The sequence below is a fragment of the Zophobas morio genome, unplaced genomic scaffold (genome assembly GCF_036711695.1).
Source record: "Zophobas morio isolate AGI-343-1 ecotype UQ-CSIRO unplaced genomic scaffold, CSIRO_AGI_Zmor_V1 ptg000058l, whole genome shotgun sequence".
Taxonomy (NCBI): domain Eukaryota; kingdom Metazoa; phylum Arthropoda; class Insecta; order Coleoptera; family Tenebrionidae; genus Zophobas; species Zophobas morio.
In genome coordinates this window covers 6,377,750-6,388,305 of record NW_026972163.1, presented here as the reverse complement: position 1 = coordinate 6,388,305, position 10,556 = coordinate 6,377,750, and the positions used below count along the sequence as shown (strand labels likewise).

General features: G+C 32.4%; 2 protein-coding genes and 1 long non-coding RNA gene across 7 annotated transcripts; 1 reads left to right on the top strand and 2 right to left on the bottom strand.

The window, feature by feature from the left end:
* Window positions 1-2,170: 2,170 nt before the first annotated feature.
* Window positions 2,171-3,443, bottom strand: LOC135143190 (oxysterol-binding protein-related protein 11). Of its 4 annotated transcripts, XM_064075065.1 has the most exons (4): window positions 3,261-3,443; window positions 2,614-2,949; window positions 2,301-2,563; window positions 2,171-2,248 (listed from the first exon to the last, which is right to left on the bottom strand). In XM_064075065.1, exons 1-4 carry the CDS (start codon window positions 3,282-3,284, stop codon window positions 2,242-2,244), a joined length of 630 nt encoding a protein of 209 aa, XP_063931135.1. In that variant the 5' UTR covers window positions 3,285-3,443; the 3' UTR covers window positions 2,171-2,241. The 4 variants fall into 4 exon arrangements, with proteins under 4 accessions (XP_063931135.1, XP_063931134.1, XP_063931139.1 ...); XM_064075064.1 differs by having other exon boundaries at window positions 2,171-2,563; XM_064075069.1 differs by having other exon boundaries at window positions 2,171-2,563; window positions 2,614-2,945.
* A 2,565-nt stretch (window positions 3,444-6,008) lies between these two features.
* LOC135143188 (U1 small nuclear ribonucleoprotein A) lies at window positions 6,009-7,293 on the bottom strand. 2 transcript variants are annotated; one of them, XM_064075062.1, is made up of 5 exons: window positions 7,155-7,293; window positions 6,896-7,098; window positions 6,593-6,846; window positions 6,251-6,498; window positions 6,009-6,197 (listed from the first exon to the last, which is right to left on the bottom strand). In XM_064075062.1, exons 3-5 carry the CDS (start codon window positions 6,827-6,829, stop codon window positions 6,038-6,040), a joined length of 645 nt encoding a protein of 214 aa, XP_063931132.1. In that variant the 5' UTR covers window positions 6,830-6,846; window positions 6,896-7,098; window positions 7,155-7,293; the 3' UTR covers window positions 6,009-6,037. The 2 variants fall into 2 exon arrangements, with proteins under 2 accessions (XP_063931132.1, XP_063931133.1); XM_064075063.1 differs by having other exon boundaries at window positions 7,159-7,293.
* Window positions 7,294-8,923: 1,630 nt separating this feature from the next.
* On the top strand, window positions 8,924-10,384 carry LOC135143336 (uncharacterized). Its single transcript, XR_010282758.1, has 3 exons — window positions 8,924-9,065; window positions 9,169-9,296; window positions 9,345-10,384. It is a non-coding gene; the product is annotated as an uncharacterized LOC135143336 (long non-coding RNA).
* Window positions 10,385-10,556: the final 172 nt, after the last annotated feature.

Sequence of the window (10,556 nt, the reverse complement as noted above, 5' to 3'; positions counted from 1 at the left end):
TGCATTTTTTTTTTTCGGAGAAAAGTAATCTGTATAAATCATCGACTATGTGGAGTGTGTAGTCTATGTTAAGATCTACGTTGTTGCTGAAAAAGAACGTTGACATTAAAAAGTTCTCCAAGTTAATAGCATACTTAAAAAAAAATCCGTGGGATACCAAGCGAAAAAGTCGAGAACATTTTCACAATCGGAAGTCCATCAATTTCTTTTTATTAAGGCTAGATCGGAGGTATCCGAATACGTGCGTAAACATTTCACTTTTTACGCTTATTATTATTAAACTTGAAGAACAGCTTAAGGTGGCAATTAGCAGAAAATAAATTATTCTAATTTAAATTACAGTAATTTGCTCTAAATTAATTAAAATAATAAAAGCAAAGAAGTCACTCAGTTACATACAGATCAGCGTTAGCTCATTTTACACAGAGCTGGATGTTAACAGGCGCACCGGGAAGTTTTTTGCGGAAAAATGAATAGTTTATTAAGTAATTTAGTTAATAAAATCTATCATCTAGGCAACTTATTATACACTCTTAATGTTTTTAAACGCATCGGCCAAAGCTTCCAAATAATTTATGATGGTCCAGCATAAAGTAAAAGATGTACTACTAGTATTTGTTTTTACAGTTTTTTTGTTTTGCAGGTTACGCTAATAATAATTAATTGCATAGGCTCGGACATGTCGTTGTGACGAACTCGTGAAGATGTTGACTGACGACGTCGACGACTGTCCTGACTCAAAAACGCATAAACCAAGACGTTTTGTTGTCGTTAATGGTCAGGATATCGACAATATTGTTCTTTACAGGAAATATATAGCGTTGAAACCGTTCCACATAACACACCGTCGTTTATTTTCAAATTACAAAAAAAGAAAATGTACAGTTCAACCTGTGGGTCTGCATACTTTTGGAAAGATCCCAGGTTACATTGCTGGATATCTGAATTTACCAAACCCTAAAGAATACAGCGGGCATTGCTTGCGCCGTAGCTCGGCGACTCTATTAGTGGGCGTAGGAGGAAATTTAACAACGCTCAAGAGACATGGGGGGTGGCAGGGTAATTGTAGCGGAGGGGTACATAGCTGATTCGATAAAAAACAAATTAGAAATTGCGAATAAAATACAAGGAAGAACAATAGAAGAATCAAGTAATGTTTTGAATTCATCTTGCTCGATTCCCTCTGCAAATTTACCTATTATCAATGTTTCGATTGTTCAAAATACAATACTATTAACTTAAATGTTACGTTTTAATGTTAAAAATAAAGAAATAAAAACTGAAATTTTGACAGCTTTTCTGTACCAACTAGTCTGGAAAGTTCAATTTTCCTGCCCCAAAATGTTCGAGTAATTGATTAAAATCAGACGATTTCAGAAAAAATACTACATATTACGCCTTTTGTTCTTCTAAAGTTAATTGGCTAAAATGGTACTACGGCAGATAGTCAGTCCGGAAAATTTCGGGAACTTCAGCAGCGCTTTACCCAAACCGACAAATTTCAGGATGATAAGAGTCTTCCCAATAGTTTTAAACGCAAGATTGTTACTGGTGCTAGTGCAGAAAAAAATTGAAGCTGTTCTTATTTTTGAAAGTTTATTAATCTAAGTGATTCTGAATTTAGGGCTTATAGTGAGTGATTCGTTCATATATCTAAAGCTAACTTGACGTCGTTTTTATTTGAAGGTTCGTTAGTTGCAAATAAAACATGCTTAAGTTTCTTTTGAACTCAAAATCAGATTTATGAATTTCAACTAGACAGCCCAAATGTAAAAATAATGAATTTTATATGTCATGGCTAGTACTATTTTATCACGAATCGTTATTTCTTTTTATTTCAATACCATATGGTGTTACAAAAAGAAGAAAGAATGATTTGGATACAATTTTTCATTCTCTATAACTTTTGTGTATAACGTTGATCTAAAATAATTTGGGGAACCAATATTTTCAAATTTTTGCTTTGACATGTAAAATAATCACCATATTCCAAAAACGATTTTATAACCGATATATTAAAATTTTAACCGATTTATTAAAGAGAATTTTACAATTAATAAATAATTTATTCTTAAACAGTTGGATAGACAGATACTATTTATGGTGTATTGTTCACATTTCCCCACACAATTGTTTTTAACTTGATTTTTATTGTAAGCATTAGTCAAACAAATTTAAACTATTTATGTAATTACTTTATACATTTCTTAAAGCTGGTTGCAGTATCAACTATATACATATCTAAAATCTGTTATACATTGTCATGTTTGGTAATGTATTAGTCATCATCAATTACAAACCCTGTCCTAGGTTGTTGAGCATGTTGATTCCTTTGTAAAATATTTAAACATTGTGTTAGGCAGTGCAAAGAGGCTGCAGATGTGGCTTTTAACAAAAGTAAATTAGGATCAACAAAAAATTTGCTGCCTGCAGATTCTATTGTTCTACATAGAGCTGAATCTGCCTGTTCAGTTTGCGTTATTTGAGCCCTTGCATAACCCATAGCATCCAAAACAGCTAAATGTTCTCGTGGAGGTAAAGGGGGGCTATTTGCACTAATAGCCTACAAAATGGTGGTAAAATATGAACAAGTTAAGCTGTTCCATCACAAACCTTCGTATGAGACTCTGCTACAGCCCGTAAGCCATTAACCCACTCTTGCCTTGCTCTAGCATCTGCTGCTCTCAGTTTTAACATATCTCCTGATGCACAATTAACTGTAAAGGTTTTTGAATCTTCGTCACTGGGACAAATCACAGCACCTGCCAAATGTACTGATCCTCGTGGAACGGTTCCATCAGGTTTTTCACCTTCACAAAGATAATAATGAAGGAGTCCTGCATTAGCATCTACCATAAAAAATCGGTACTGCCATCCTTTCATTACATTTGTATATTTATACAATTGGCCCGAAAATTGTCTCTGTTTAGTGTGTAAATCCATGACTGACTAAAACAAAATTCTTTATAAAAGATCAGTACATTTACTACTCAAGCTAACTGATTTATTTTGAATGGTGTAATTTGAATTATCAAAGGTGTTAAATGTATTAGTACGCAGCTCTATACAAAAATAACGCTAAACATTGCACGTCTTAAAATTGAAAGATCTTGAAATCGAAAATTCAAAACTTTTTAAATACAGCTTAATAAATCTGCACACATTAAGTATGTCCAATAGCTATTTACTTATAGGGCTTACTGATTTTAATTCTACAGTAAAAATGATTACTTAAAATTTTGATTAAAAAATAGTCTAACCTCAACCAATTTATTATTTGACATCAAATGTCAGTACTTTTCACACTTATAAAATTTACAATAGTTCACAAAATGTAATCAAATTAACAATGTTATACACCCACAAATGTTTACAAAAATCTTAAGATCCACAATAAAAGACTTTTGAATGAATTTTGTATGACAGCGATCAGAAGGCCACGTAACCAGTGTTGCCACAGAACACTCAATTTGAGAAAAATCCCTAAACTAACCTTAAAAAAAATCCTTTTTCCATTAAAAAGAACAAATATTATCAATTATCTACGTACCGTGAGAGATTGAGTGACAGAAATTACAGAAAAGATACTTTAAATATCTCTGCTTTAAATCTACGCGAAGAGAAATGTACCATCCGCGCGAAATTTGAAATTTCAAAATGGATAATAATCTCAAGCACTATGAAATTTAAGTTTTATATTACTCGAGAATTTTTGTAGTGAGTTTCGTTTAGGAGCCGTAACTTTACCATACGAAAATGAATTCCTGGCTTCGAGTTGATATTTTTTTGCTACAGAAATGTCTGTTAATAACAGAAAACAATGTCTATTATAAAATTACATAAACTTAAATTTGATAAACTATTCATTGATTTTTTTTTCGATTGAACAAATATCCCTTTTTCTTACATTATACTTAAAATAAATCCCCCTCTTTTTAGGCTAATCAAAAATCCTTCAAAATGGGGTAAATTCTTCGATTTGGCAGTACTGAACAGAAACTTTATTCACGTGATCAGAAATTACTTAAACCAGTGAGTATGGATATTAAATACATAGTCGCTGCTTAAACTTAAGTTTGTTGGGACTTGGCAGCTCGAAACATTCTTGGCAGGCTGCTTCATATACCATTGTTGATTTTAGTTGCTAAAAAAAAAAAAAAACCAACATAACAACTCCAGTTATAAGCTATGTCTGTTTTCTCCCCATCGCAAACTTCAGAATACTGTGCTTCAGATTTAGTACTACGGTGTTGTGAGTTGTATTTCCAAGGTAGAATGCACTGCTGGTGGTTTTTAAATTTTTGCAAATACTATTATAGTGCATTTGTTGTTAATATAGTAGAGGAAAAAACGCTTACGATCTGTGTTTGGTGGCCTGAGTTTATGATACGTTTGGACAAGTTCAACCCGTACTTCATTGTTAATCACGAACTACGAAGGTGCTATATATTTGACTTTCTTTTTGTGTCACATAATAATTAGGATCATATGATTATCAAATTTAACATTGTCTGTCGAAAGGTTTATTAATTCCATTCTCCAGACATAGTAATAATTAAAGCAGTCTAAAAAAATTACCCAAATTTTGTGATGCCAAATTTGAGGTTGTTTTTTGTGTTGGTGTTTATAGTGTAAGTTTGGTCTCAGTAAAATAAATAAAATTTGATCAAATGTAGTTAATTTACCTTCATTAATAAATATTTTTCATTTGGGTCGTATTTAAAAATAATGTGCGTTTCCGATAGTATGTCTCTTTCTTTTTGGCTTACAGCCGTCAATTTATCTTTTCAAAAATGCTACAACTCGATGAAATTTTGAGAGATTTTTATTATGTATGATTTGTATTCTGACCTTCAACATAACACACTGATAACACGACTGTGGAGCTAAAACAATTAAGGCAGGTGTAACAATGGTTTAATTTAATAAATTTAATCAGGGTTGTATGGTTCGTGTCCACCAATGAATTGGCGATACAATTTGGATTTAAAGATTGTTGTTTTTCAAATGATAAATAAATAGATCAACAAAAAGTAATAATTTAATTTTGAATCAAGGTGATGTATACATACATAATGACCTCCTGTTTCTAATTATGGGTACAAGCAGAATAAAATTTATTTAAAAAATATGTTTTAACTTGCAATCAACCTCAGAAAATATAGTCTAAATATTTAAAATATCTGAAAATAAAATTAATTTTGGTCCGCAATCAACACCAAAAAATTCATTATGTTAAAAAGTTAATAAAAATTAATTTATTGCCGTTCACGAGATTCAAAGCCAAAAACATTGGTTGTACAAAACATGCATATGTTGCAGAATAACTGAAAAAACCATTTTAATATCATTTAATGAAACTGAGACATGGATCTATAAAAATAAAATATGTGATGTAAAAGTTTCGACAAAATTCTAAAAAAGTATATCAAACTTTTTAAAACTGACCTTACATTATACCTATAGTGAAGTTGTGGACAAGTTATATTCAAAATTTCATAACAAGTCTTAATACGGGAAATTACATTCTAAAAATGTGCTGACAACGTCATAAGAACCAAACATAGCGACTCCTCTTAAATAAGTTAAAAACTTGTGCAGACGGTATGTGGGTGGCCTTTTTTTGCTTTTATAATATGATTAGCCACCCTTTTTTAAAATATTTACATTATTATTTTATCATTATTATTATACATATTTACAATATTTACAAAAAATTATTTAATTAATGGTCAAATGTTTTTAAAAACTGTCCTTGAATTATTTTTGGACAAGTTACAATTAAAATTTCACAAAAATAAGTCGGTTAATAATGGAGATATTACATTTTGAAAAGATAGGAACCTTGAGCATTTTCTTAAATGACACAGGTGTTAATAAGAATTAAATCATGGAATAGGAACGGTTGACATATTTTATGGTTCATAATTTTGGTTACATCTACTGTGGTGCTACTTGTTGAATTTATATTTATTTGTAGGTTCAGAACTAGAGCCATAAAAAGATAATTAAATTGTTATTGATTTATTTGTCTCAATTATTTTTTAGCAAACGAAATTTTCATAGCATGGGTTGGTGTAATTTTAAAACCCTGTAAAGCATCTTTTGCAGCTCCAGACTGCAACTCATTTTCAAATTCAACAAAGGCAATATCATGCCTATTTGGTACCAAACGTACTTCTTTAAATCCAGGAAATCTATAAATTAAACTTAAAGTTAGTATAGCTTTAAAAAAGTGTGTAAATCTTACTGATTAAATAACATGGACAACATCATTTCACTTGTCTCATCTGGCAGATTGGTAAGGAAGAGAATTTGATTTGGTGGTTGCTCAGCATTACTGCCTCCTGGTATTCTGTTAGGGTCTTTATTTTTTTTCTTTTTCTTAGGCGCTTCATCCTCTTTAGATGGTGGAGGGCGTATCTTCTTTGGTCTTTCCTGGAAAGTACCTTTCATTTTCGAAATAATGTCAGAATCAGTTTTGGCATATTGAATTCGCTGAAACAGGCAAATAAATTTAAGGTTGTGCCTAGTGCAATGCACAATAATTTTACAATTACATATGTATAAAAATATGGTCGACTATGCTTACCATTGGTTTATCATAAAATGGAAAACCCTGCATTGATCGTAGAGCATTTGTCGAACTTTGAATTTCTTTGAAGATAACGAAGGCTTGTCCTCTCATTTTCAATGTCTTTAAAGCAACAATATCCAAGATTTGTCCAAACTGAGAAAATATTGCATAAAGTGACTTCTTTAATTCTTCTTTTTTTATTTTCTCATTTAAATTGTTGATATATATTGTATTATTTGGTCGGATATCCATTCTTAAGGATTGTTACACTGAAATTAGACATTTTTTATATACAAACGTCTACGACTAACAACTTACCTCGTTGCCAGTGTCAGTGTTTAGGTTATAATCAGTCTTCTCTATAAACCCGGGAACGATTTCATATATTGATACCGCAATACAAAATGCAAACAATTTCAAAAACACGCTGATATTCCAAACTGAAATTGCTGGATCAACGCTTCCAAACTGCTTCTTTTATAGTTGTCAGTAATGTACAAACACCAGTTAAAAATGGCATACTGCAAAAAGAAACAAATATGATAATGAAAAAAACACTTACAAAATATCCATCTACCTACGAGTTTCGATAGTTATTATCTGTGAAAAATGTTAAGATGCTACAAAGAGGGCGAATTATACCGAGTCGGCTTATGAACCACAGCTATGACGCCCACAGATGACGCCAGAAACCAGAGCCAAACTTGCCAAATTAACAAACCACATCAGTGTTGCCAATCTGACAAGTTAAACTTTCCCCAGCAACAACGATAAAATTTACTCAAAAATCCCCAAACATTTCAAAAAATTAAATTTAAAATGTTTGTGTCGACCAAGGCCAACTGAATCCATGACGCTTGGCGCGTCATAAGGCCAAGTCACTCGGCTTTTGAAAGATTATGACAAGTCAAGGTTAGTTAATAGAGAACAGGTTACCACATAAACGAGCATATGGGCAAAATCGCTTACGGGGGAGGAGAGGTGTCAGCCCCATGTGACGTCAAAATGAGGTTGGTATTACTTGGGAATTTTTAGTAACTTGTAATTTTGAGTTGGTGTGACCGATCAGCTGATGCCTTTAATCTGTACGATTTGTACCCAGAGATTTCTTAGTAACTAAGAAATCTCTGTTTGTACCGCTAATTCTGACGTTTGGTGTTAGTACTGCGACTCGTGTAACCCTATTTTGCCTTAAATTAAATTTATTTGTGTTTAAGCTAAAATGAAATGTTTTGATATATTACTAGAAAGGAAAAAGTAAACCAGTAAATGCAGATTTTCAGATTTTTTTGCATAAAAAAATCAGTTAATAGTGTCGCATTTGTTATTTTCAAGTTCTACTGGCAACAAAACATTTTTCTTGAGGTTTATTAAATTGTTCTTTACACAGGATTGAAATTTGCGAAGTAGAAGCGGTCACTTGATTAAGTTTCCGTTTTTAGTGCGTTACTCGAGTATTTAAAACGGGCAATTTTCGCGCCATTTGAGAGCCCCTTGTGACGTATCAATATGGCATCCCAATGTGGCAACCTTATCTATTAAATGACTTTGATGACAAGTTTAGAAAGTGGCGTCACCTTGTGAAACTTTTAATGATTACGATTATCATCAGCGTCACTCTAGTAAACATTTTGTGTCACTTACTGTCATTCGTTTTTTTCAAAATTCAAAGTACAGGAAATATTACCACAAACAAAAGAGAATGGACAAAACTAGAATAAAACTGACAAGAATTAAGTAAATTATTTATACTTTTAAAATTTCTCTGCTTTGAGGTTTGTGATCTAAAATTAATATCCGTTCGCAAAACTCCCGCACTGTCAGTGTCAGATGTGGAAAAAATGACCTGAGTGTACTCAGTGGTGAGATGCGAAAAACCTGTACAATATGTTGCAAAATTGCAATCTAGTGACAAATTAGTAACTAAAAATAGCTTGGCAAGTAAAAATGTCAAAAGCACTTTAACTGAAGATTTTTATCAATTCAAGTAAAGAAAGAGTATGACACACGAACGACAACGAAAGCTTTTTTTGAAAAATATATATTTTTGACCTTACTGTCCATTTCTACGCTTCTGGTGCTACAATTTGTTTGAATTACGGACAAGTTCTTTAAACACATTGAACACTTCAGCAAATCAAAAAGGTAAAATAGTTAATAAACATTTGATTTTTCATTCATTAATTTTGAAAATGTGAAATTCAAGGCGGTAATCATATAAACTTAAAAATCTTTTAGAGGATTATTTCTCATACCAACAGAATGTCATTCTGACAGTGCGGGAGTTTTGCGAACGGATATTAGTTTCCTTTTTAATGAATCCGTCTTTTCTAGGCAAATGTTCGACAGAACTGGTTTTGCGATTATTGTCAAAACCATAATGCAGATCTCATTTTGGTGTGCCTACAAACCAATAAAGAATTTTTTTGTAAAGTGGGCTGTAAAATCTTGATCAGTTGACCGCATGTTTTTTCTTTTTTTAAATAAGGTAAAATGTCCTGTATTACATCGGCGATTCTTTTTACAAGCCCCACAAAAAGTTCATTCGGATACACTAATCCACCATGATCCTGAAGAGTTATTAATTTCAGGAGAGGTCCAGGCATTGTAGTTGACACTAATGGGGCAATGCAATCATCACATTGATATTTTTTTTGTAATTTCATTATTATGTATCCGGATAAAAAGGCTACTGATGCAGAATAGAGATTCATTTCAGGTATTTCATTTCTTTGTAAGGAATGGATTTTAAAGCGTAAATCCGTAGGCAAAAATAATTCTTCTACATGTTGTTCGGCAAATTCATCAACTGTTGATCTTTGATGGGAGAGTTCATTGCAGCTAATGTGACTTAAAGTTCTTGCAGTGTTGGCAGATGACGAAGATTTTAGAATTCCAGTTCTTAAAATTTGTCGTAAGGCATATTCAGCTGCACGAGCGTCAGTAGTATCATTTGAGCCTCCTTTTAAACGAATATGCGAAAATGTCGCTTCCACAGCATCTGAACTAAATGAGCGAGTTAACACATAATAAAATCCAGCTTGTGTCAGAAGAAATTGGACACATAAAAATGTACTCTTTGCAATAAATTTTAGAGCATGTGCTGTTTCGCTGCTTAAACATTTATATCCTGTACTGGCTGAAGTGGACTGGATATCATCTATGTAATTTTGGAAAGTAGTATTCAACCAATGGAGGCGTTGATCTGAAATGTTTACATATGGGGCAACGTTGCCATCTAGTGCATGAATGTAATGTCTTCTACTTGAGATGTTATGGACTTGAAAAAAATGGAACATATTTTCCATATACAAAATAGTTGCATCACTATCAACAAAGTCTTCATATTTCTCTTCTTTTAATAATTTTAGTGCTGAGGTAACCGTTGGGGAAAATATCTGCACAGCCCGCAAAACATTCATTTTTTCAAGATTTGAAGGATATAAATGCTTTTTTGTAAGATATCTGACGGGTTTCAAAGGCCATCCTCTTTGCAAACCGTATAAGGCCTTTAAATAGGACGAGGAGATAACACCGGTTGTCGAATTCATATTATGACTTAAAAAAAGGTTCCTGGCATTTTTAATGGCATGGCAATAGTCAAATGATAAAAATATGGGCATAGGAAGATATGGGTGATTAAAATAATTTTCTAGAGTTCCTCCACACAAGTTCTTGAACAAACCCACATTGGGCGGATGGTTATCTGTTACAATGCGTAATACCATAAAACCACAATCTGTGAGAAGTTTAATAACTTGCAAAGTTAAAGAATGAAAATCAGAGGCCGGCATTGAAGAATGGAAAAAGTACCCAGCTACGATAGTAAAGGATGCTGACAGACCATTTGCTACAAAACACGCCATTTTATTTGCAACTTTGGGATGTTCTGTGATAGAATTGGAGTTAATGGTTTCAAGACCATAAATATAATCTTCTGTTCTACTGTAATACATTTTTTTCTTTTATTGACATGTCG

What these genes read in the sequence shown, in the direction of transcription:
- LOC135143190 (XM_064075064.1), bottom strand. Translation starts at nt 3,284, where the DNA reads ATGTCAAATAATAAATTGGTTGAG. An exon ending in CAAATAATAAATTGGTTGAG is followed by an intron (nt 2,950 to 3,260) that starts GTTAGACTATTT and finishes ATTTTGTTTTAG; the next exon opens with TCAGTCATGGATTTACACAC. An exon ending in TAGCAGAGTCTCATACGAAG is followed by an intron (nt 2,564 to 2,613) that starts GTTTGTGATGGA and finishes ACCATTTTGTAG; the next exon opens with GCTATTAGTGCAAATAGCCC.
- LOC135143188 (XM_064075062.1), bottom strand. Translation starts at nt 6,829, where the DNA reads ATGGATATCCGACCAAATAATACAATATATATCAACAATTTAAATGAG. An exon ending in CATTTTATGATAAACCAATG is followed by an intron (nt 6,499 to 6,592) that starts GTAAGCATAGTC and finishes TGCCTGTTTCAG; the next exon opens with CGAATTCAATATGCCAAAAC. An exon ending in TTGTCCATGTTATTTAATCA is followed by an intron (nt 6,198 to 6,250) that starts GTAAGATTTACA and finishes TTTAATTTATAG; the next exon opens with ATTTCCTGGATTTAAAGAAG.